The 27,919-nt window shown below is 37.0% G+C and overlaps 1 protein-coding gene across 1 annotated transcript; it reads right to left on the bottom strand.

Moving 5' to 3' along the window:
- Positions 1–33: 33 nt before the first annotated feature.
- On the bottom strand, positions 34–27,511 carry LOC120632569 (aldehyde dehydrogenase, mitochondrial). Its single transcript, XM_039902464.1, has 11 exons — positions 27,244–27,511; positions 19,642–19,790; positions 13,082–13,178; positions 7,239–7,407; positions 5,796–5,944; positions 4,829–4,931; positions 4,259–4,435; positions 3,364–3,482; positions 2,041–2,205; positions 1,103–1,237; positions 34–500 (listed from the first exon to the last, which is right to left on the bottom strand). Exons 1-11 carry the CDS (start codon positions 27,343–27,345, stop codon positions 330–332), a joined length of 1,536 nt encoding a protein of 511 aa, XP_039758398.1. The 5' UTR covers positions 27,346–27,511; the 3' UTR covers positions 34–329.
- Positions 27,512–27,919: the final 408 nt, after the last annotated feature.

The following is a 27,919-nucleotide window of genomic DNA, read 5'->3' as shown; positions in this document are numbered from 1 at the left end:
CCGAAACCGGAGCATCATCAGGAGATGTTGACTTTACAATTATTCATTGTAAAGTCAACATCTCCTCAAAAGCAAGCAAATTAAGCTTAATTTTGATAATATACGTGGTATGTTTCGAACTTGGTTTGAAAGAATTGAGTTTTAACTCTTAAGCAATATGGTTTGTTTATGTAAAATGGTTTAACCAGCCAGTGTGATATATCTACAACTACGTTTGTGTATCCCATTTCTGACGGTATACATTAAGTTTTTCGGCTATGAAAAAAATATTTATAACTAGTATTAGTTGATATTAGTGTCAGGAGGTTATTAGGACATGATCACTAACTTTACGAATTCTTTTCTGTGAGCTTAACAACAACAGCTTTAACTTCTGTGTAGTTCTTGATGCCGTAGGGACCGTTTTCTCGCCCGATGCCAGATTGTTTGTACCCGCCGAATGGAACTTGGTTACCAAACACGTTGTAGTCATTCACCCATATCGTGCCCGCACGTAGACCCTGGAAATTTTTAAGTGTTAATGGTGTAATTTTTTTCAAAAAGCCGGTATACAGGTTTTAAAAAAATATATTATAAACCTCTCGGCCTTGTAGGACAGCGGTTTGGCAACAGGGACATGTATTTGGTTAATGTCACTACAGAAACAACATTATTTATCAATTTTTTATTTTTATACTGAATTTTGAAAAGTCGTACAACTAAACTTTTTAGCTCTAAATACAGGAACTAGTAGTACTAATGTTCCTGTCATTCAAACTTTCAAAATTCAGTATTAATTTATTTCATACAAAAAAAATAATAAATAATGTTGTTTCTGTAATGTGACATTACACTGTGAAACCAAATACATGCCCCTGTTGCCAAACCGCTGCGTACACGCACGTTAGAGTTGCGGTTCGCGTGCTGTTGACGATGTTACATTACAGAGTAGTAACAAGTAGAGTGTCTATGTAATTGATTGAATAATGAATATTTCCCAAACTATCGAGTTAAAAAAGGCGTTGAACAAAACTCAGGAAGCTTTATGACTCCTATTACAACTTAACACAAGGGTCTCAAAGGTAACTTTCAAAAATAAACAATATCAAGCGAGTGTACGCACCTGTACAAGATAATTAACCCTATCGATGTCCTTGCTGAACACAGCTGCAGCGAGCCCGTACTCCGAGCTGTTGGCGCGCTCCAATAATTCGTCCAGCTGGGAGAACTTTAAGATCGTCTGTACGGGACCGAAGATCTGGAATATCAAATCATTCGTCTGTGTTATTGAACCCCCACGCAAAAGACGCGGTATTATACTAGTATGTTCGACGTGTGCGTGTGCGTGTGCGTGTGTTTGTGCGTTGTGTGTGCGTTCGCCCGTTGATCGTGTCTGTGTGCATGTGCGGGCGTACGTATGATTGTTTGTGTGTTCCTGTCTGGCTGTCGTATCGAAACGAAAGGAATTGTTCTTAGCTAAGTTTGATGAAAATTGGTTCAAGATGCCGCCGCCACAAAATGGCGGATTACATTTTTTTTTCCATAATATATCCATGCCATTCCATTCCATCTACCAAAAGTAATCCGAAGTCTTTTTTTTCGTTATGTCGACAGTTCCCTTGAGGTATTACAGCAGTGCAGATGTATACTCATTTCCTGTTTTTTAAACCACTCCAGTGTTAAAATATGTTATGATTTGTTTTGTGTGCCACAAAACAAGTTATACAAGTTGTTCAAATCGATCCAGCAGATAAAAATTAAAGAATCTACGTTCATGGTTCATAGTCAGAGATTTTTTTTTCTATTTTTTTATATTATTGAAAATAATTAGGAAAACTTCTGTCATATTTTTATTTAACAATTCGTTGATCATAATATCTGGAAGCCTTACCATAATATTATACAACTTTTTATCAAGAAAAGTTGCTTCTATTTCACATGTTTTTACAGTTTCTTTAAGAGAGCTGTTTGACTAAGGATGTCATTACTAACTTTGTAATTTTATTTTGCCATACAAAAGGTACAAGGAGTCCACCTGACATGATAATGACAAAAACGTACCTCAGTTCTTGCGATTTCCATATCGTCTTTTACGTCAGCGAAGACGGTTGGCTGCACGAAATAGCCCTCCTTGCCGTGGCGGAAGCCTCCAGTCATCAACTTCGCGCCTTGCTTCTTGCCCGTTTCGATGAGATCCAGAATCTTCTCATGTTGATCACCGTCGATCTATCATTTGAAATGAATATTAAATAATTTTTTCAAGTTATTAAAATATAACTTGCTTTAACTTTGAAGGAAAACATCGTGAGGAAACCTAGCATGCCGAGGTGAGATAGAGGTGTGTGGAGTCCACCGATGCGCACTGGGCCAGCTGGATTAAAATTTCATTAGCGTACATTTATTTTACTCTCTTTTTCTTAATTTTTTCAAGCATGTGGGTTAACACGTTTGCATCAGCTACGTGATACGACGTCCTTTTTATTTAAATTTGAAACGGCGCAACGTCACCAGAATTTTATATTTTTTTTTATTTCACTATAAGTTAGCCCTTGACTGCAATCTCACCTGGCGGTGAGCGATGATACAGTCTAATTTTTGATGTTGGAAAAGAGCAACTGCTGAGTTTCTTGCCGGCTTCTTCTCGGTAGAATCTGCCTTCCGAACCGGTGGTAGAGTCACTACACACGGACAGACTTGACGTTTCAAAAGTGCTTGTATTAGGCCTACTTGAAATAAATGAATTTTGAATTTTGAATTTTTTGAATTTTTAAGTTGGTAGCGGGTTAACCTGTTAGGGAGTATGGTAGTCATACCGCTAATCAGTTTCTACGCGACATCGCACCGGAACACTAAATCGCTTTCGCGTCTTTGTCGGTGTTTACTACCTTAGAACGTCTTATATTATTATTATACTATTTATTTATTATATTTATATTTGTATTTCTTATTTGAACAATTTTGTTTATGTATTTGTATTTAGCTATTTGAATGTAGGTTTATAATAATTTTGCACCACCTGTCCGCCCCCGCTCATCTTGTCCTAATCCAAAGGTTGCCTGGCGGATCTCGCTACGAAGCGATAAGGCCGCCTATTGTATTCTACTTCTGTCTTTGTATTTCTGTTGTTCTTTTATTTGCCTAACTTCATAGTGGTGTACAAATAAAGAGTTAAATAATAATAATAACGTCTGTTATAAGATTTTTTTTTGTTTTTTGCGCCACAATCGAGAAGATTCTTTTAGTTTAAACCGCAACTATGTAATTATTTTTATGCATATTATCGAGGGACATCTTCAAGTTTGTATGGGACATCGGTGCGCCGTAACGTATCCGCTTCGAGGTTGCTCACGCGAACTTGTTGAGAATAGTTAAAATTCGGTTTACCTGCGGTCCCTGCTCCGTGTCGGGGCGGAACGGGTCCCCCACCACGCGCCTGGCTGCGCGCGCAGCCGACATCTCCACGAACTTGTCGTAGATCTTGTCCTCTACGAAAGTGCGTGAACCTAAGAAACAAAGACACATACATATAGACACATACACATACTTTCTGATTGCTAACTCCTAACCTAGCTCGCCTTGAGAACATTATGGAGATCTCTGTGCCATGCAGGTTTCCTAACGATCTTTCCTTCACCGTTAAAACAAGTTATTTTTATTAACATACATTAAATTAAAAATTCACATTGCTCTGATAAGTACGGTGGGTATCGGGGATCTTTCCCCCCTAAAGGAAGGTCGAGGACTTATCCACTATTATCCATATGCTATCACCGCTTTATACAGTAAAATAATAACATGACGTTTGCACTTTGTAGTCCGTTCAAAAACTAGTTAGGTCAAAAAAATTGCGCGCTTTGAAAGCGGTCATCGGTGTCGGTTACTTCAAAGATTCGGTACGAACTGTTTATTGGAGCGTCGCGATCCTGAGGATTCAGATAATTTTCCGTTGTTACATCCATATAACAATAAACCTAGTTTTTTTTTTAATTTAGTTTAACTTAGATTGCAAAATACCAAGTGGGTGGTGTAATGTGTGGTTAAACTTGTTGTCAAATAAATTGCGAACTTCGAAAGCGGCCGTCGGCGTCGGTTACTTCAAAGATTCGGCACGGTAGTGTGCGTCGCGATCCGAAGGATCCGATTACTTTCCGTTGTATTACTATCCATTTAACAATATATCTAATTTTTTAAATTTATTTTAACTTAGTTACCAAGAATGTGGTGAAAACTGTGAACACTAAGATGATATATTTTTAAATAATTATTTTCTTTATCTTACCGGCACAACAGCACTGTCCCATGTTGTAGAATAACGCCATATGTGACTGTTCCACCGCGTAGGGCAGATCGGAGTCCGCAAACACGATGTTGGGAGACTTCCCTCCTAGCTCCAGAGTTATACGTTTCACAGTGCCCGCCGCGTTACGTTGGATCAATTTGCCAACGTCAGTTGAACCTGGAAACCAAATTTGAACATTTATATTTGTTGCATTTTATTAATATTTCTTTAAAAATATACTCGAACCACATAACAAGATATGTAACAGTTTTTTTTTTTTAACCACGAAGATCTTGGTTTAGAATCTTATTTATCTATGGTTTTTTTGATTTTAATTCCACTACAAAAGGCAGAAAGTTTGTGAAATAAAAATCAGAACGCAGAAAAGAAAAAGGGGATTTGCGACTGTAAAAACAGTGTCATTAGGTCCATTTTACTTTGGCATTATAGAGTTTAGACTTTTCAATCTCAAGCGAGCATATCTTGTAGAAAGGCTACTGGATAGGAATAATCCGCAAACACATGGTAACCGTTCGGACGAGCTCTGTCACAAAAAGCTCTACTACATACCAGTGAAGGCGACCTTGTCGACATCGGGATGGTCAACGATAGCTGCACCGGCGTCTCCGAAGCCTGGGACCACGTTCACCACCCCAGCTGGGAAACCGGCTTCCTGCAAGAGTTACACACGCGATAGTCTTGACTTTGCTTCATACGTAGACAGTATGATATGAGTTTGCGGTAAAGCATCCATAATTTAGGTGAAGTGACTTTGGCAAATATTCGACCATTATAAATATGCTTCGGGACACTTTATTTAACTGGGAAACAAATAAAAATTCATCATCATAATCATCAATCATCATCAAAATTACCAGCCCACTATAGGACAATGGTCGCCTCTCGGAATCGAGAAATCTTAAGACTGTGGTCCACCAAGCTGGCCAAGTGCATTCCTTCGCCCTTGAGAACATTATGGAGAATTCTCAGACATGCAAGTTTCTTCACGATGTTTTCTTTCACCATTGCACATAACTCAGAAAAGAATTCGGTTTCCCGAAAGGGAATACGAAGCTTTACCTACCAGTTAGTAGTTTTAATAGGGGCACTACCATCAGAAGTGGGATCACTATATGAGTCAGCTTTAAAGCTCGGAACCGGTTTTAATCCACCGGTAAATTTTGGTTTATAGCGTGTTAAAATATTGTTCTTCTTTACCGGTTAATTAAACTAACCAAAAATTATAATTTTAAACAGTTCCTATAACGTATGTTGCAGTCCGATTCAAACTTTACGTCGTCGCGGAAATTAGCTGCAAGTTGATCTTTAAACCTTTATGTCGACGCGAATGCGCTAATTAGCTGCGAGTATATCTTCGCGCAGGTAGTCAAATGTACCGTCCAGCTAATTGGCTGATACCGAATAATTAATTCTGCGTTTCGAAACGCACATGTTTGGGAAGTGATAAAGTTTGACTGTAACTTGTTCATGCTGGAACTGAAAAAACCTCTTTGAAGAATTTCACTAGTCAACGTACCTTGACGAGTTGTGCAATGTAGAGTGCAGTGAGCGGAGTCTGCTCTGCGGGCTTTAGTACCAGTGTATTTCCAGCAGCTAGCGCGGGGCCCAGCTTCCAAGCGGCCATCAGCAGTGGGAAATTCCACGGGATTATTTGACCGCACACGCCTGTACATACACGAACATTAATTGTTAAAACTGGGCTTCAGTTCCACCAATCATACCTTCTGACTGAAAATGATATGAAAAAAGTAGCAAAAAGAGCACGGTTTTTATTTTATTACTAATGGTTATGTTGAGTGTTGAGTGAAACATTTTATTATATAACAAATTACCGAATGAAATATTTGAGATGTCTATCAACAAGTTCGTACAAAGTAAGCTTATAGAAAACTCCTATTATAACATTAAGGATTACTTGAACGATAAAAAATTGGTTGTCTGTCAAGTCGGCTTACTGACGATAGTTGAACGTGACAACGTCGTAAGAAAATACTGATGGAATGGTTGCATTTTTCAAAAGAAAATTTTAATTTTATTTGTTTGATAGATATTATCGTTGCTATAAACAATTGGCACCACATTCACTTTTCACTGCACTTTATCTTTGCCGAAAACATGTAAATGTATTATTGTATAGAAGCTGTCCACGCGGACGCATCGCTCACTCAAGTAAGAGAGAGACAGATGTCGAACGCGGAGGCCAACTGTGCCTCTTTGTCGCTCGTTCCGCACTCTCGCTTGCACTTCAAGCCTTGAATGGAACGCCTCAGATCGAGGTAACGCCGCATACGTCATGTTTTTTCGTGCGTGCAGCCGGCTCCATCGAATTATAAGAAGTTGTCACGTCAAAAAAGATTGGTGTGAAGGCTTTAACTTCATAGCTGAATATTAATTCACGATGAGATGGTGATACTAAAAAAAAATACCCGGCTAAGTTGGATGTGGGCTCTTCTTAGGACCATGGCGGGTTCGGAACCCTCTTAAGCATTCGTTTTTAGTTGTCGAACGAAGTTATCACCATTACACCATGATTATGTAATATGAATGAAGTCCCTGTGATAGGCCTAATGAATAAAGAGTATTTGAATTTATTTAATTTACCTTAAAATCGGTACATACATATTCAAAGTTTTTCTTAAAATAAGTTGCTTTCTCGGGCTTTCACGAACAATTAAAATAGGGCAGAAGTCAGTTTTATGTATCCACCTTGTAGGTATACCAACGCTTCATTTTCTGGCGCAGGGTCGCCACTACAAAACACAACGACATTCCGACGAGTTATGTGCCCCGCTCATTGCCACTTCCACTCTCGCTACTCGTTGAGCCCTGTCTGTAACTCTGGTTCTTGTATGGATCTTCTCATTTCAAGTAGATACACTCTAAGATTTCTCCTGCGCCTGCTAATTGACTGAAATTTCTTACGTATAAGTTCTTAAAAACTTGGTTATAAAATTCTCACCGACGGGTTCGTGTCTCGTGTAGGCGAAGTACTTCCCATCAGTGGGCAGCACTTTGCCGTGGTTCTTGTCTGCCCAGCCGGCGTAGTATCGCAGGTTCTTGATAACCGATGCGACATCGCCGTAGTACGACGCTAGATACGGTTTGCCGTTGTCTAGGGTTTCTAGACTCTGTGGATTTAAAAAAAAATGTAATTGTTAGTTCACAGATAAAGAAAAACGATTAGTTTCTCCGGTAATGTGTTGTTTGAGGCACCAGTATCTTCATAGGCCTGAGGGTTGGATCCCACCGCTACCACCATATTGTATTAAGTAGATAATTAAACACTGTTATACTTGCATTTAGCTTGGTTTTTTTTATTTGACGGCCGATTGGCGTTGTTTGCAGCGACCCTGCTCTGAGGGCAAGGCCGTAGGTTCGATTCCCACTAATGGAAAATGTTTGTGTGATGATGCATGAATGTTTTTCAGTGTCTGGGTGTTTATATGTATATTCTAAGTCATCATCATCATATCGACCCATTACCGGCCCACTACAAGGCACGAGTCTCCTCCCGCAACGAGAAGGGGTTAAGGCCGTTGTCCACCACGCTGGCCCAGTGCGGAATGGTGGACTCGACATTTCTTTGAGAGCATTATGTGGAACTCCCAGGCATGCAGGTTTCCTCACAATTAACGTATTTTCCTTCGCCGTCGAAGCAAGTGATATTTTTAATTACCTCAAAACCTCAAAAATCCATATTCTAAGTATTTATGTATATTATTTATAAAAATATTCATTGGTCTTCTTAGCACCCAGAAGCTACGCTTACTTTGGGGCTAGATGGCGATTGGTGTATTGTCGTAGTAGGTATATTTGTTTATTTATTTTTGACCACAACGTTAATCCGTTAGCCGTTAAACTTGACATAACACATGCCCGAGTTGCATGTCAACTTTTACACTTTTCACAGACTCTCTCGAGTGCGTTCAGTTCTTACAAAATAATACTGAGTGAGATGATGAAAAGGTGAAAGTGGAAATAGCGATTTCTTCCAGGCAACCAATGTGTAAAAGGAAAAAACAGAAAAGAGGTAGGTGGTGCAATAAATATATAATATGTATATATAGTATGCAGTTACTATTAAATAAATTAATAATGTTATGTAGCTTATTAGCGTGAACTATAACATTATTTTTATAGCCATTTGAGTGGGCACCTACTATTTCTATGAACCTGTCTCTTACGCAATTACTCTTTACCAGCTGTAACTGTAGAGCTATTACGTAATTATAAACGCAGTAAGTACAAAAATTATTGTTGATGGTGCTTACACTTGTAACAATTTGATACATATTACACATTGCATTGATCGGCAAATCCGCTGTAGGTACTTAGTGTTAGATTGCTTTACCACTTTCTGTGGTAGGCAGCTATTTTTTTTTATTTGGCCTTGACGTGGTGGTAAGTAGTAATGCAGTCTAAGATGGTAGCGGGCTAACGTGTTGGCAGTTAAATTAAACCTATATCCCTAATCGGCCTATATGCATGGGGTGGTAACTAGCCACGACCGAAGCCTCCGACCAGACCAGACAAAATTCAGAAATCATAAATTGCCCCTGACGTCAATAGAACCCGGGATTTTCCACTAATGCTTTATAGCACTCCATATTCTTAGGGGGTGTTCATAAAATACGTGAGATTTTTAAGGGGGGGGAGGTGGTCGAGTCAAATCTTATCTAATCTTACGTTGGAGAGAGGGGGGGGTCTGGGCAAATATCAAGCAATTTTTTTTCTGATTTAAACTAATAAAAAATTATACTATTTTGGTCCATTTAAACTAGATTGTACATGCTTAAGAGTTAATTTTAAATGCAATCCTAATACGATTAAGATCATTCACTAATTCGTTCATGAGAAAATAATTTCATTCATACTTCGACGTTACACATCTACTGATCCATGTTTTTTTCTTTTTACAATAACAATACAACGCGTTTACGTAAGAAACCCACATTTTGAAAACTCACGTGAGATTGGGGGATTGGAGAGGGGGTTGAATAAAATCTCACGACATCTCACCAGGGGGTAAGGGAGGGACAGAAAATTAAAAAAAACACCTCGCGTAATTTATGGACGCCCCCTTAGCTCCCATCGGAATCTTTAGATAAGTCAATTTAGTTGAGATATCTTTGTACAAGAGAATTGGTACAGTAAGTTAGCGACACTTGTTTACACATGTTATCAAGGTTAAGATTGTTATCGCGGGTTCACGGCGCCGCGACGACATACGTGTAGCTACAGATTGCAGCTGCAGGTACCCAAGTACAAAATTAACTCGCTCGCAATCGATGAGTCGTTTAATCATATCAAATTCTGTTGAATACCTCAAGATAGGATTTTTAGATCGCTGGGTTTTAATGTAAATCCTTTTAAGCCTTGGTCGAATTCTCTCGTACATGTAGATAATATACTATTTCTTACCGAAAAGGGGCAAGTTTCGCACTACACCACAGAATGATTTTAATCTATTTATTTATTTGTTCACAAAGTCGATAGGAAGGACAACGTCAAAATAAAGACAAACATCAAAATATAATGCCATAATAAATATAGATTATTGTATAATATATATTAAATTTACAAACTGAACAAACTCTGTATCGTCAAAATAAAATGGACCTAATGTTCTGGTTCATTCTATCTATCTATCATGTTCTATGTATCCATGTGGGTTCTAATGTACTGGTTTCGGAGTCGCAAATCCTGTACTTCTGATTTTTGTTTTACAAACGTTGTCAAAAGCCCGAGCTACATAAGTGTACGCAAATTTGACCTTTAAAATAATATATTTAAGATTCATTTTATTCCAATGCACCAGTATTCCGATACCTACTCGGAAAACGAATCCTAGATTGCGAGCGAGTAAATCTTACTAAGTACTCGTGGCAAATTTATACGATAAACGGCATGTTACGTGTTGTGAGCATATCTAGGGGTGCAACAAACTAAAAAAACAGAGACGGATTACTTAAATGAATTCATATAATAAATAATTAGCAAACCGGCAGCCACAAAGTCTACTTATTTTTTCATACGTAAATCAGTTTCATATTATAAAGTAAACAATAATTTTCCTTACTTTTTTAGCTTAAACTTTATTTTAAATTATCTGTGAAAAAGAAAACCTAATAGTTTTTTAGTAAACCACTGGCATAGTTTTTACTGAAATAAATCAGATACAGCCCTGACGTAACATGCAAAATTAAAATCATATGACTCCTGTCACTTTATTAGTTACTCGTCGCGTAGGGTAGGTATTATGCGCGGGTCGGGTTTTTATAGTCTATAGGGTTCGTAAGTAAACACTTAGAATTTTTTGAATTAGTTTGTATGGAAAAATAAATATGCTTCTTTTGATTTAATATTTTTACAGGGTGATTTCTTATTAAATATACTTATGCACCCTTCAAGATTATTTCGTAATTAGGTTACACATTGTTAGAGGAGTGCAGAATACTAATATTTTTTTAATTTTGCATAATAAATGTAAAACAATTATAAAAAATTACAAAAGTATATATGCGTGTGACATACACACACGCATATATACTTTTCTAATATTTTTTTGAATTAACAGTGTCAGTGTAATATATGCCTTAGCAAAATCTGTGACTAAACAAGTATGGTATAGAACCTAAATAATGAACAAATTTATAATTTAAATTAATAAATTATAAATTTGATCATTATTAATTATTAACATAATTTAACATAATTTGCCTATTGAATGAATGAATGAATACACTTTTATTGTACACCAAAGAAACAAAAAGTAGTTACAAAGATATAAATAAATATCAAGAGAGTACAATTTGGTGGCCTTATCGCTACATAGCGATTTCTTCCAGGCAACCAATGGCGTAAAAGGAAAAAACATAGAAAAGAGGTAGGTGGTGCAATAAATAAGATTTAAAAATTATACAAATATATAAATATAAATAAAAAAAATATATTATTATTAATTATTTTTATTTTTTTCAAAAAAATTACGAAATAATTTTGAATTAATTTAAATTAATAAATTATAAATTCGATCATTATTTAGGTTCTATTTATGGTTGAATTTCTAGCACTACTGCTAATAAATCAGTCATAATTTTTTAACTGAGAAGTATACTAGAATTATCTGGTTGTAACTTTCGGTCAATACTCAATACCTACTGAGGTATTAACTGATACCTGCTGCCCAGTGGCGTGCACAGGGTTTTTGACCAGGGTATGCATAAAGAAGGGAGATGCCATAAATCGGAAATATCCTTCGCATTTTTGAGTTATACAAATAGTTTAGGGTAAGCAGTGCTTTTGTGCATGTATTGAGTGCACGTCACTGCTGCTGCCGTATCTAGATCAAAAATGTCTAAAAGGGCTAACGAATGTAGTGGTAACCCTTAGTAAAATTATCACAATAATCTGAATGACACCGCAAGTTTTCTTTATTATTTATGACTGCCAACCGCAGTTGCATTATATAATAATAATATATAGGACGCAGAGCCAAGTCATCAAATGCAATTTCAAGAATGTACTTATAACATTAGTTAGGAAAGTACCTACATTGTTCGGTAAATTGCTGTTGATCGGTAATTTATATCATCTAACAATACAACAATATTGCAATTTATTTTGCAATTGTTGTTTGGTTGTTATGTTCATATAATTTGATCTTTACCACAGCTTTATCAACTATCCAAGTATTGATGCACGTGTGGAAAGAATATCGAAATAATATACGAGCGGTCATAGCGCCATTAGGTAGGTCGCTGGACTTCACTTTCGGGGGGTTCGAGTTTTGTTTATAGACGAGCGCTTGACTACAATCACACCTGATGCTAAGTGATGGTGCGGCCTAAGGTGGAGCGCGCTTGCCTAGAAGATGCCTATTCACTCTTGATTTGAAGGTACTCATATTGTAGGTAAAATGGAAAATGGGGAAAATGGAAGCTGGGCCACATTCTAACTTTTCTTAGTTATGTGCGTTTAAAGTTATACAAATATCACTTGCTTTAACGGTGAAAACATCTTGAGGAAACCTTCATGCCTGAGAGTTTGTTCTGAGAACATTATGTGGAACTGCAATCCGCACTGGTCCAGCATGGGGGACTACGGCCGTAACCCCTCCCCACAGTTGGAGGAGATCCGTGCTCTGTAGTTGGCCTGTAATGGGTTGATGTGATGATGATGATGAAGAAGTGGGGGTCACACATAACACACATCGCCATCTAGTCCCAAAGTAAGCGTATTTGTGTTATGGTTACTCAGGTGACTGATGAATATTTTTATGAATCCCTACTTCCCTACTATTATTATATCCCTACTAATATTATAAATGTCAATGTAAGTTAGTTTGTTACGCTTTCACGCAAAACTACTTAACCGATCCTCATGAAACTTTGTACACATATTCTTGGAAGTGTTAGAAGTAATATAGGATACTTTTTATCCCGACATTAAGCTCGGTTCCTTTGGGTGAGGGGATGAGTGTTTGACGATTTTACACCATAACTCCGACAAATTATAACCGATTTAAATAATTAATTTCGAACTAAAAAGGTTATAACATGTGTTTAATTTTACCCAAACTGTGGTTGGAGATAGAGGACAGAACTTCTCAGCGGACAGCAGCAACCCCCTCATTTAAGGCTTAGCGATACTGAATACTTTAAATATTTTTAGATCTACAACTAAATTTAATGCCACATCAAAAAACAAAAACAAACGCAGACGAAGTCGCGGGCAACAGCTAGTAAATAATAAATATGTATATTTTTATTTATTTTATAATCATAAGTGTGATAAACTTACAGCTAAGTAAGCCCGGTCCCTCTCGATAAGATCCGCCAGCTTGTTGATAAGGTAGCCGCGCTGCGATGCGTCCATTTGCCGCCATGTTGACCCCAGCCTGTCGAATGTAATGATTTATGACTTTAGAAATATATTTTGATCATAGTTCAGTTATTCTTACTGATATTATAAATGCGAAAGTGTGTTTGTTTGTTTGTCCTTACTTTACGCGCTAACTAAACATCCAGTTAACTTAATTTCTGGCACAGAGTTAGTTGAAAGGACGGAGGGTAACATACTATAACTATATCATGAAAATTAAGCTAAATTTGCTATACTCTGCGAAAAGCAGGAGGTACACACCGTACCTCCTGCTTTACCTGCTTTAATTTATAATTTCTTCAATCCTTATATTCTACACCAAACAGATCTTCGGCAATGTACCCTCTACGCACGTTTCGCTCCGAAACCGGAGCATTCTCAGGAGATGTTGACTTTACAATGAATAATTGTTAATATACTATATACCTACTCGCTTTAACCCCCGGCGCAAAATCGACGAAGTGTTATAAGTTTGACGTGTCTGTGGCATCATATTTTTCGAACGGATGAACTAATTTTGATTTTGTTTTTTTTTTGTTAGAAAGGTGAATTAGTAGGGACTTTGGGAGGGTTATGTTTAATGATAATCGGTCCAAGATGGCCGCCGCCATAAAATGGCGGATTACATATTTTTTCGCAAAACCCTCACCGATATGGGTATCAAATGTAAGGATTTGGCTATTAGGATAATTACTATTACTTGTAAACTATATTGAAAGTCAGGGTTGAAATTTTTAATGTAGGTATATTAGGTATATACCCATTATCCCAGGAAAACAAACGGTTCCCACGGGATTTTTAAGAACCCGTATTAAACGCGGACGGAGAACACGGGCTACAGCTCGTACTTATTCTATAAAGTAAGTACTAGTCATAACAACCAGTGGCGTGCATACAGGGTATGCACAGAGTATGCAGATGATATAAAATGAAGAAAAGTTTCATTACGAGTTATAAAAGCTTAAGGATAGGCATTGTAAGAGTTATAAAAAGCCTACCTTTAAGTATTTATAACTGTATACCCTGCGCATACCCTCTATGCACGCCACTGCTGCATACCTAGTGCATACACTCTATGTATATATATGTAACATTTGGCGTTGCATTCATACAAACACTGTTAATTATATTGACCCACCTTTACAGTAATCACGGCAAAAAGACTCTCAAACTACAGTGTAAACTCTTTATAACGTTATCCTTTATAACGATAAACTCCCTATAACGTTGGAGTGAGCCCAAGTTGGTTGGTTTGCGTTAAAACTCACATATTGAAACACTCTTTATAGCGATACGCCATTCTCTATTACGAAGAAATGTGTTCATATTTGTAGACAGTAAATATTTATTATCGGTATTATTGTTTATGTTATGTTATCAGGTAACAAAAGACTTTGAAGCTCCGAAACATCCGAGGTCGGTCTAGCTTTTGTTATCCTTAATTGCCTTGTACACGTGCAGTATGACGCATTGTTTTCTCGGAAGTGATGGTCTTCGACCAAGCATACTGGGTACCTATCGTATTATCAGTCGTAAACCTACTTTGAAACTGTTAACATGGCCAGTAAACGGAAAGCGATTAGTGTTGACGAAAAAATTTGTGTGATACGTGCGATTGAAAAGGGAGAAAAGAAAAGTGACGTTGGAAGGCGTTTAAAAATTCTTGTATTAAAAATTCTTATTAATTTGGTTTTTTTTGTTCACTCCATATAACGATAACTCTCTATAACGACAAAAAATGCTCAGTCCCTCGAGTTTCGTTATAAAGAGTTTACACTGTAATTAGAAATTACCTAAGTATACATTAATCGGGAGTAATTAATTTGCTAGTTCTATTGCAGCCACACCTGTGTTATCATTTCTAGTTGAAAGACATGCCCCTCCTCATTGTGGGAGGAGGCCGGTAATAGGGTGACATGATATTTAGGTAACATAAATTCCAGTGTCCGTATTATTTATGTTTACTAATGATATGTACTAATCGAAATTTGGAACGGTAATAGCCCAGTGGTTGGAGCTTGAGACGCGCTTTTGTGGGACAGAGCTCGATCCCCGGCACGCACATGACACTTTTCGGAGTTACGTGCGTTTCTAAATTTAACAATTTTACATTTGCTTTAATTCAGATGGAAAAACATCGTGAGGTAACCTGGATGCCACTTTATAAATTACTCAAAGGTGTGTGAGGTCTACCAATCCGCACCCAGCCAGCGTGTTGGACTACAACCTAAGCACTCATTCTGAGAGGAAACTAGTGTACAGCCTCGGTCTGAGAGCAGACCTTCAGGGTGATTAAGTCACACAACAGGCTTGCGACAGGCGTGAATCTCGCATACTTACAATAAAAATACAAAAGTGACGTTTGACAGCAAAGATTGCAAGATTTACGTCTATCGTTAGATACGTAATCACCCTGCCAGGTAGAGGGCCGGTAATAGATAAATAATGATGATGAATCGAAATTTTTGATGAATAATAATCCTTCAAAGGATTGCCTACAAAAAAAAAAAATATACAACTCGTTTATGGTTTTATGCCATCTCCCTATTTTATTCCTGCTAAAAATTCTGTGCATGCCATTTCAAGTAATAGATATAGAATATAATTGATTTAATAGGTATTGAACTATTGTAGAATGTAGATTATAATTTATACCACAGAACAGTTGAATAAGGTTCGGTTCTGTGGTTATACACATTCCACCCGCGTTTGCATTTAATTGTATTCTTTTTCCGACGTAAAACGCTTCTGTGTAGAATAAACACTAGTGTTATTTTTGTAATTTATTTGTATTGATATATAAAACAATATTATTACCTACATATTTAGAAGGAATAACAGTTTTACAGCAATAAAAGGTTTTAGCAGGTTTTCAATAAAATGTCACTAGGAATTCCTAAAATAACCACGGATATACGCAGTAATATGATTAGTGTATTAAAAAAACCATATCTGCGCACGCGATTTATTTTGTCGATCCAACTTAGTTTACGCATATTGTAGAGCTAAAAATATTATAAAAAAAACAAGAGTACCATATATCTATACAGGATTTGATATACGGTAGGTACTCGTAGATGAAGTCATCTCGGTTCAGCAATAATCGTGACTGTTAAATTTTCTTATACGAATTACCATTGTTAATTGTTTATTCCGGGTGTTTTTATTACTAATTATAAAACTCAAGTTTCAAATATTAGATTTGAATAAAACATTTTTAAGTGACTGATTGGCGCATTAGTGACCGCGATGGTCTTATAGGTAAGTTGGTCCCGGATTTGATCGACGTCGGCAATTTCGAAATTTAAAATTTCTGAATTTTGTCTGGTCTGATCTGACAAAGCCGTTCCCATCCATTAAGGCAACGATGGTTGTCTTCTACTACCATTGTCAATGTTTGATTGACAATCGTTCGATTGTGGGCAGTGCGCAGCGACCCTGCTTTCTGAGTCCAAGGCCGTGGTTTGGATTCCCACGAGTGGGAAATGTTTGTGTTAGTATGTAAATGTTTTTTCAGTGTCTGGGTGTTTATCTGTATATTATAAGTATTAATGTGTACATAAAAATATTGGTGAATATTTTATGGGTACTAACCCATAGCACAAGCTACGCTTACTTTGGGGCTAGATAGCGATGTGTGTATTGTCCTGGTACGTTTAATATTTAATTAATTGAACTTAGTTTATGTGATTGAGTTCAAATTGTGGGTGATTGAAGCAAATGAGTATTTTATGCCCGCATACCTTAGTCGATTATAAAGTTGCATCGCTATATATACTATATACATTATAGGTCTGGAACTGTCCATCCGATTGTAAAATAACTGTCAAGCCATTTGGAGTTCTGGTACGTTGCCGTGTAGAAACCTATAAAGAGGTGTGGTTTAATACGTCACAGCCATAGCACGTTAGCCCGCTCATATCGACTGCATCAACATTTACCAATGAAATTGGAGACATGGGCTATGTTGTAATAGAAATTGTCGTTGGCAATACACCGATTGGGGCAGCGTCGTGGGTCTGCGCTCAGATCCCAGCGGTGGGTCAGAGGCCCATGATTATTTTGATTTCTGAGAGGCCTATAGTATAAAATAATACCTCACGTCATCGAGTCTCACGTTTCAAGTAGTATCATTGTACTAAAAAATCAATATTGACTTGGCAAGTAGGTAATTTAATATTGAAAACTTGGATAGAAGCAGGCGTTACTTTGCGGAAATCCATGATATATTATCAAAATTAAGCTTAATTTGCTATACTCCGCGAAAAGCAGGAGAATCTGTGTGGTGTAATTTATAATTTCTTCAATCCTTATACCCCACACCAAACAGATCCTCGGCAATATACCCTCTACGCACGTTTCGCTCCGAAACCGGAGCATCATCAGGAGATGTTGACTTTACAATGAATAATTGAAAACTTGTCAAGTAGTACAAATTAAGAATAGACCGGATCTACCTACTGAGTGGGCTCGAAATAACAAGAAACATATTGTTACTATGTAACGGTGACATACTCGCAACAAGTATTTTTAACCGTACTAAAATAGGAGGAGGTTATATAGAGGTATTTTTATGAAGTGAAACTTCTTTAGAATGGTTGCGATTTGAAACTCGATTACACAAAAATGCATCAAGATAAAGAAATAAAAACATAAACGTATGGGGGAGTATGAGAATAAACACTTAACACATTTTTTTTCCTATTTTAGTTACCATGGAAACTCAATAATATGTTATATATTATCAAGTATAATATTTTTTCTACTGGAAGCTACTTGAAGCGAACTTTTTAGTTACACCTCAAAAAATTGTTTTGGTAATATTATCATACTATAGTAATTATACGTATAGTAACGTTATTTGACGGCCGATTAGCGCAGTAAGGAGAAACCCTGCTTTCTGAGTCATGCCTGTTTTCGATTCCCAAAACTGAAAAATGTTTGTGTGATGAACATGAATGTTGTTGAGTGTCTGGGTGTTTATTTGTATATTATAAGAATTTATATATATTATTCATAAAAAAAAGCAAATCAGTCATCTTAGTACCCATAACACAAGCTACGCTTACTTTGGGGCTAGGTGGCGATGTGTGCATTGTCTTAGTATATTTATTTATTTATTATTACAACAGGGCACAGGTCTTCAACAATGAGAAGGGTTTAGGCTGAAGTCCACCCCGCTGGCGCAATGTGGATTGATGGACTGCACACACTTTTGAGAACATTATGAAATTTATAAAGAACTCTCAGGCGTGCCGATAATTTTCTTCACCGATGAAGCAAGTGATATTTTAATTTCTTAAACGCACATAATTTGAGTTGCGCGCTGGGATTCGAACTCGACTCCCCGAAAGTGCGTACCCACTGCGCGCTTCAACGCATAACCTATTTAGAATTATAGGGGTTTATTAGAGCGTAGCCCGTCTACCACGCTGGCCAAGTGACTTCACGCGACTAAACGATGTTAATGTTTACATTTTACAACATTATGGAGCAAAGGCATGCAGATTTCCTCACGATGTTTTCTTTTTTGTTCGACGTTTGTTCTTTCACAGATGAAGCAAGTGATATTTTTGATTAAAAACGCACATAACTCTGAAAATTGAGAAGTTTGTGAAATATATATGAAATTCTTTAGGAACTCTTTTGAATATGAATTTGAAGGTATATAATGAAACTTAATATTTATATAATTTTTTTACTTACCTCTCAAATTTTATTTTCACCACTAGGCTATCATCGCTGTTATAAATCTATACATCTATCTAACTAGGTATATCTACTGACAAGAAAGCTGCAGAACCTGTTTTTTGTTTAAAGGCGCGCTGATAAATAGGCTCGGGGCTAGCGACACGACGCGCTGGGTCGGGGTATATTGTGTATGCTAGCTATCTCATTATAAAAATCAAGACATATACAACGTGTAACTGAATTACAATATAATGATGAAGGATGCATAAGGTTATTTCATAAGGAATCACCCTGTAAAAATATTAAATGAAAAGAAGCATATTTATTTTTCCATACTGTCGAATTCTAAACATTCTAAGTGTTTACTTATGACAACCCTATTGAAGATAGAAGACCGACACGCGCATAGTATCTACGCTACGCGACGTGTACCTTTTAATGTGACAGGAGTCACATTTTAATTTTGCAGGTGATGTTAGGGCCGTCACTGATTTCTTTTAGTAAAAACTATAGCAGTGGTTTACTCAAAAACTATTAGGTTTTGTGTTCCAAATATAAGTTTCGGAGACAGTACATAATGTACCTCTAAAGCCAGTGAAGTATTATTTCGGTTTTCATTTACACGTTCTATGCATACTTTCAATCGTAGACTGGTAGAAACACGGGCATATAGGGCTATACCGGGATTTTACCAGTAGGTGAAATCGGTGAGACTAGTACAAGTATCAGGACCATGGGGCGGACGAAGTTGCAGTGAATCGCTAGTAATTGTTAAACAGTTAACTTACTTGAACGCATCTTTTGCAGCTTTAACCGCTTTATCTATGTCCGCTTTTCCCGCCTGCTGGACGTCTGCGATCACCTTTCCGTTGGTCGGGTTCTCAGTTTTGAATGTTCTGCCATCAGTGGATTTCACCCATTCATTGTTGATGAATAGCTGTAGATTAATAGATAAATTGAGTAACTCGATTTTTATAGTGAGTGAGTTTTTTTTTTTTTTTTTTAAGTTGGAAACCACAGCATGAAAACAGATCAATCTTCACAATCAATTTGAGGCGTAGGGGTTAAGCCTGTGGTTACACCGGCAACCACGCCCTTCAGACCGGCAGGGTGATTACGTATCTCGCGACAGCAATGCGTCGTCACTTTTGTTTATTTATTGTATGGAAAAGTGACGTTTGACAGCAGTGATTGCAAGATTTACGCCTGTCGCATTGCTGTCGCGAGATACGTAATCACCTTACCGAACTAGGCATTGCGACAATCAGTGTCGTACACTGATTGTAGGTACTTAAAACCTTAGCCTCAAATTGATGGACACAGCGCGGAATGTTCAAGGACAGCACGCATGCCCAGCATGGACAGGAGACAATTTTTTCAGGAGAAACGGATCAAAATATAGCACTGGCGCACAAGTGAAAATAATATCCAAATATGTGTAACAATAAACGGGGGTAAACATCTTTTATTCCCGGTTCCCGGTCAGGGGATCGCAGAAACATGGACATTACGCTTGAAAGACCGTCGCAGAATCGATGCACTAGGAATGTGGTGCTGGCGGCGACTGTTGCGTATCCCGTGGATGTGCTCCTTGCATGCCTCGTGAAGTATGGCTCTGTTTATAGGCGGTCGTTTTATACTCAGCATCAGGTGGACCATTTACTTGTTCCGTCAATTATTAGGTACTATAAAAAAAATATTAATTTATAACAAACTAGCTGTACCCTGCCACGCTTCGCTGTGGCACATTGTGATTGATTGGTTGAGAAAAATAGATAAAAACAATTTTTGATGCGTATTATACCTATATCATGCTTAAATTTCAGCGCGATCTTTGCAGAACTTTTTGAGTTAGCGTACACAAACCAACATAACATTTTTATATTTACATATATATATATAAATAAAATCAAAATCAAAATTTAAAATTCCAATCCTATAAAGTTCTAAAGACTGTGCAAGCGGGCTAAAATTGCTTTTGATTTTTATGCACCTATTGAGAAATGTTTTTGACAGTCAAATCGAAATCTGATGACAAAACTTTTGACAGTCAAATCGAAATCTGCTGACAAAAAAATTTAACAATTTGTTTAAAAGAAAAAATCTATGAAAAAGGAAACGCAGTTAAGTTTCATATATTGACTATATCTTCACAAATTTTATATCTGATTATTGGTATATTTTATACCTACTTACTGTAAATCATATTCAAACGTACCTTATATAGGTAAGATCGAAAGACATTTTAATTGGAGTTACAATAGGTATCCTCATCATCACTCCAACCGATTCACGTCCACTGCTGGACATAATTCTTTTGTAAGGCGTTCAAAAATCCACGATCATGGGCCGCTTGTTTCCAGCGGCTCCCAGAAACACGTTAGAGCGTCCATCGGTTCTCCGAGCTATGTGCCCCGTCCATTTCCACTTCAGCTTCGCGACTCGTTGAGCTATGTCGGTAACTCTAGTTGTTCGATGAATCTTCTCATTTCTGATTTGATCACGTAGAGATACTCCTAACATAGCTCTTTCAATCGTAGGTATATAACCAATGACGCGGGCCCTCCGCGTCCTCAATGTCATATCAGAGGAATGTGATTTTTATTGTTGCGCTCTGAGTGAATACACAAGGATAGCAATGTGGGTTATTTGTTACGGGAATAGATAGGATATAGCATAAGGATGTTATGATTATTTTAAAAAAAAAAGCTACACTTATATGTAGAATATTTAAGTATTCTGTGATGATGTGTTAGAATAAGAATATAAATAAATAAATAACAGTTTCATTATCTCGCAAGCAGAGTGAAAATCAGATGGATTATATATTTTTCCTTACGTGGTCATAAAAAATGTACGTATGAAACATACATTTTATTATGGCATTGTTATTGTATAATATATAATTATATCTTTAAGATATCTTTTTTGTATCACATTTATCGTTATTTCCATTGCATAACTAACGCGTGAAGTTAATACGGTAGTGTAGGTACGGTTTTTCATTATCACAATACATAAGTGATAAGCAGTTTCGATTGTGAACTACACGAACTCAAATGGTTTCATAATATTCTTGTGTACCTACTTACTTTCAATAAGTTGATAAAAGTAGTTCAACTCAATCAATGCTTTTTGTCAAGGTCACGAAAAGGGAGAGATATATATATATATATCTTTAAACTACAAATAGACATCTTCAAAAAGAGTTACAAAATACTTAAAATTTTATACAAAGAAAATCTCAATGACCACTAGTTTATTTTTCATACCTTTAAGTGCATTTAAATACTTTTCTTTAAGGTATAATATAGACACCCATATTGTTTCCGTAGTTTTGATATTATTTATATAATGGTATCTTTATTATTTTTTATTCCTTCGATTGTGGCTATATTTTTACTATTTAGATCGTTCTTAGATTTTTTGGCATGGGCAGGATATATTTTTTCTCCCCGAGAAAAGGATAACATTCAATCTTCGTCCAAAGCTTTGTCGAAGTTATGGCAGGTGGACTCGTTTATTTTATGATTGTTATGTCACATACCTATGCTCCTATTTTAACAAAATGGAAACATTAATTTCTGCATTTAGAAATTTGAAAGCAACTGATCAAATATTCGAGTATAATTTTTTCTATATGAAATGACCGCATATGATTTAATTAACACCGCCGCCGCACCGCGCGATGTACACTCGAGATATCTGCTTTTGATACACCATAGTATTAGTTGAATTTCCTTAATTTTGGACTGGATCATTGTCTTCAGGCGAAAAAAAGTCACCGTATACAAATACTAACGGTTCCCCGCGATTTAAACCGTTTTACGTCCCGAGTTTACGTCCATGAGTAAACTCCCGTGGGCAACTACGAAATCTTCGGGAGCCTGAAACTGAACTGCAATGGGAGTCGGCCGCAGATGAATTCTAACTTTTCATTACACCATCCAAACATCAACATACCACATCCAAATACCATGCAGCAAAGGGCAAGGCTTATCTGCATGAGATAATCTAGATGATAAAAAACACTTTTCGTAAGGATTTTTGTATTCTATGGCTGTAATAGTCTTTGTAAAAAGAATAAGGTGATCCAATTATGAAAAAAGATTTTATAAGACAGATGTTTTTGACGTTACAGAATGCATTCATTTCAAAGCTAAATACATCTTAGATAAGGAATGTAAGCAAACTACGTTAGTGTAGGCGATGAAAAGAGCTTGCTTTTCCGAGAATTACTAACTTGCCTTTCCTCAACATGCATTTGACGTCAAAGATTGTTTACAATTTACATTTTCTGGTACATCTATTGGATAAAAGCAGGCGTTACTTCGCGGAGTTCCATTATACATATATTATTAAAATTAGGCTTAATTTGCTATATCCGCGAGGAGAATCTGTGTGGTATCATTTATAATTTCTCTAATCCTTATGAGTATAAGGATTAGAGAAACACACCAAACAGGTCTTCGGCAAATACTCTCTACGCACGTTTAGCTCCGAAACCGGAGCTTAAGTCCATCCAATCATTCCAGTTCATTTTCATTCATTTTTCATTTCTCTCTTTTTAAGTAAAAAAAACGTCATACCAACCCACTACCGGCCCCCTACATGCCCAGGGAACGGGTTTCCTCCAATAATGATAAAGGGGTTAAGGACGTACTACACCACGCTGGCCCAGTGCAGATTTGTGGGCTCATAGGAATACTTACTTAAAAAATTTAATTTGAATGTAAATTGGGGGTAATTTGTTTTAAATTCGGCATGTTTCATATTTAGTTGCGAGGTAGGTTAGCTCATGGACATGAAACTACAGCTATAGAAGTCGGTTAGGTAAAATCAGGCGAAGATAGGTTCTCGTTGCAGGAAGTAGGAACATTGCGATTTTTTTTACTGTTAAACGCTATGGTTTGCCAAATTTGACCGGCTGGCGTACATACCACAAATAAAAGGTTACTGTATTCTTTTTCTATCACAGTTTTGCTGTTTCGGCATAAACATTTTTACTCACATCAATAAACATTTTATTCAATATTCTTTTTATGTATCTCCTACAAATACAGGGTTTCTGACTAAAGAGTGTGATTAGCATAAAATTAGTAACAGTCAAGGCGATAAAGGCTGTGTAGAATACGTAAAACAGGTGACTCGGTGTTAGGTAGATAAGTAACAATTAGTGACCCGTTTGGTATTGGACCAAACATTCCGTTGGCCTTGAACCTTCTATACAAATGCCAACAATAAACGATAGCTAAGTTTATGAGTAGTAAAATGTAATAGAAAAATCTTACGCCTGTAATATTGTTTAAATTTTTTTTATTACGGAGGAGAACTCTCCAGCACGGCTAGCATGGACAGGGGACCGGGGAAAGGATAAAAATTTATCTTCTCCCACAGCTATATCTACTCTCAGAGAATTGGCGCACAAGTGGAAATAATATCCAAATAATATATGTGTAAACGAGGGTACGGTAACGGGGGATATAATTTTTGTCTCCTGCCTTTGTGGGCTAGCCGTGCTGATCAGATACCCAGGTTCTTTGGCAACATATGCCACAGCAAGTTGTCATTATTCCAGGGATTTACGGTGCCAGCAGTATATCTTGCGATGAATAACCCGCCTGTCCAGCATAGTCAATAATGGGCATAACTTAGACAGAAAGCATAGATAAACAACCATCGTCCCGCTGTTCCTGGCCATTTTTATTATTCCACTACAAGTTCGCCCTTGACTGCAATCTCACCAGTTGGTAAGTGATGATCCAGTTTAAGATGGTAGCGGGCTAACCTGCTAGGGAGTACGGTCGTCATACCCCTAATCGATTTCTACGCGACATCGCACCGGAACACTAAATCGCTTAGCGGCATGTCTTTGTCGGTGGAATGGTAGGTAACAAGCCACGGCCAAAGCCTCCCACCATACCAGACCAAAGGAAATTCAGAAATTATAATGTCCCAAATTACCCCTGCCGGAAAACGAACCCGGGAGTTAGTAGGAGGTACCTAAATTCACAGCGCTTACCGTTGCGCCAGAATGTAAATAATAATAAATAGGCGCTTCCAGCGGTTATGATAACCGCGGGGTCAGGAAAATTGATAATCTCCGCACCGATAAATGCAGCGATAGAAGACCCTCGATAGAAAGGACAGATAACATCAAACGAGTTCCAGTGAGACGCTGGAAGACGTTTGGAATTCTATATTTAAGTGTTCATTAAAAAAGGATGATAATGTAATTTGTAGATGGAGCTCTACCTTAGACATGCTCTATGGATTATATTTCTTATGGAGGCTGTCCAGTGGCGTGCACAGGGTTTTCGACCAAAGTATGCATAAAGTAGGTAGAAAAAGTAAAAATTCGCCTCCAATACGAGTTATATAAAATGCTTTGTGCATGTATGAAGTGCACGCCACTGAGGCTGCCACATCGTATACCTAAGTTTTCACGCTTTAAAGTGTTTCTGTTTTCTTTTGAGTATAATAAAATTTTATTCATTCATTCATTTCCAATTTTAAATATGGAAACTCAAAAACTTGCTTCCAGATTTCATAATTTGACGTAGGTACCTAGTAAGTTTCGACTTAGTAAGGCCGCACACCAGGCATACATATTTTATTTACGTCGCCACAATAGTTGCGCAACAATTGTATGCGCTACAAATGTATTGTAAATGCGCACAACGGAAGCACAGTGTAGCGTGGCACCGCTTTGAGAATGTCGACATCATCGTCTGATGACGAAGATTTCTTGATGTGGCGATTAATGAGAAAAAAAAGACGTTATTCGGTTCATCCGTTTAATCAAGATTGCACAATGTACGGGAATTTCAAAATTTCGCAAGAATTACAATCCGATGAAGTTCCAGTTATATTATCGAATGTCTGAAAACACATACAAGCTATTATTAAATTTAGTTAAATTAAGTTTAATAAAATAAATTACCCACTTCAGAGAGTGTATTTCGGCTGAAGAGCGTTTGCTCATCACTTTAAGGTATGTAACATTACATATTGACTTTCAGACTGAGGAGTCTCGTTTGATTGTTGTGCAGGGAACCAATATATTCATTTTCTGATTGAAGAATTTTATATGGTGCTTGCGAAGGCCTAACATAATGGTTTTCGCACAAATGTTTCCTCGGTGTGCGTGCTCACGTACAAATATATGGGGGCGTTAAATGTGTCGCGTTTCAAATGAAGCGCTACAATTATCGAGTTACAAATGTATGCCTGGTGTGCGGCCTGCTTTACCATACCGGGCATGCAGTGTAAATTCCCTGCAATCTTGCAGGGAATTTACACTGCGAAACTACCTGATGTTAAACAATAGGCAGTTTCGCAGTGTAAATTCCCTGTGTAATTATCTTGTTTCATAAATTCAAATCCTGTTTAGGCTTTCTATTGCCTACTGAGACGCTTCGTCATAATACACCTTGCATTATATTTTTTAATTAATAAACCAACTCTGAATAGGTAATATGTTTTAATTGAGTTCAAAATAAGGCGGTTCGCAATTAATTGCGTAATTAGTTTCATGCATTTTTGGTTATAATCCTCTACCTGGTCGTCAAAAACCTGGAAAAATTTAATTGGTCACGATTAGCCTAGATTAACAGACAAACGGACAAAACATAAATAAATCACGCACAATGCAGGTAGGGTTCCGCAGTTGCTAACATGCAACTGCGGAACCCTACCTGCACTTACCTATGCAGATTTAGAAAGGGTCCAACGTTATTCTATCCACATATTCTTATTACATTTTCAAATTTTTTGAAGTGTATAGCTAAGCTAACCTAACTACTGTTTTACAAATAACCTGCTAGGTTATTTAGAGAAACATAATTTTTCCATATTCCGGATTTTTATATAAAATAGGTATAACCGATATAACCGATTTTTAGCCCAAGATGGTTAAAAACTAGATATAGCTAGGTATGTGTCTGGTTTAAATAAATGATGATTGTTGTGCAGGGGACTCAATATATTCATTTTCTGATTGAAGAATTTTATATTGTGCTTGCGAAGGCCTCACTGGTTTTCGCACAAATGAATTTCGATATAACCGATTTTTAGCCCAAGATGGTTAAAAACTAGATAGAGCTAGGTATGTGTCTGGTTTAAATAAAATGGTTTAGAATATTTGAAGTGTTTTTAATGAAATCCACTTAATCTCTTATTAAATTTAGAACAAAGACATTTCAAGACGATAACAACCTTAGGTATAAATAATTTCTTTAAAACCATTATCGTACCGATGTAACCAACAATAATAACAATAGAATTACAATTTCTTTTTAATAACATTTTATTGCTCTGAAAATAAATTTACTAAATAAGTATGTACAAAATTATTGTTATCTAAAAACAAAGAAGAAAAGATAACTTACCCCAGTGTACAATATTTCGGGGCTCGTATGCGGAGCGGCAGCAGCCGCTGTTGCGAACTTGGCTTTTTGTGTCTGTACAACTTTACTCAATTTTCGAAGCATATTTTCCGCCGATTAAACTATCCACTTTTATTCGCAAAACACAACTTCACTACACAACAGATAAGCACCTACTGTAATTTGCGGTTACTGCGCGGCAAGTTTGCTGAACAAATTCAAAGCTGAAAGAAAATTGTAAACAGAAACTAGTGATTACTGATTGGTTGATTGTTGGTAAAACGGTTTCTATATTATAATGCATAAGAATGAGTGAATGAATGAATACAGATATAATTTACCGGCACTGCAAATGACGAATACCTACCGGCGTCGGAAGTATTGGCAGAAGTCAAAGAGACAGCTGTCTACGTTGACAAGTTAATCTTTATAATGCGCCTGGGTTCTAGCTCTCTGCTCAGGCTATGAATCCATAGGCATAAAGCACAGACTACAGTGTATGGATCTGAGATATGGTCATGTCAGTTGCCAACGTAGACAGAGAACTGTTACCAAGTGCCAACATAACTCGATTGTCGGTTGACAGTTGTCACAAAAATATGTCAACAAGCGAAAAATATTTCAAGTTTCAACAGTGATCTATGTAGATACTATTTACAATTTTTTTATTTTTTTTTTA

Source organism: Pararge aegeria, chromosome 20 (assembly GCF_905163445.1).
Source record: "Pararge aegeria chromosome 20, ilParAegt1.1, whole genome shotgun sequence".
NCBI lineage: Eukaryota > Metazoa > Arthropoda > Insecta > Lepidoptera > Nymphalidae > Pararge > Pararge aegeria.
Note: the sequence above shows the minus strand (reverse complement) of the source record. Positions and strands in the feature narration are given on the sequence as shown.

What these genes read in the sequence shown, in the direction of transcription:
- LOC120632569 (XM_039902464.1), bottom strand. Translation starts at nt 27,345, where the DNA reads ATGCTTCGAAAATTGAGTAAAGTTGTACAGACACAAAAAGCCAAGTTC. An exon ending in GGGACCGGGCTTACTTAGCT is followed by an intron (nt 7,408 to 13,081) that starts GTAAGTTTATCA and finishes TTAAATCCACAG; the next exon opens with AGTCTAGAAACCCTAGACAA. An exon ending in TGGAAATCGCAAGAACTGAG is followed by an intron (nt 1,238 to 2,040) that starts GTACGTTTTTGT and finishes TTGATATTCCAG; the next exon opens with ATCTTCGGTCCCGTACAGAC.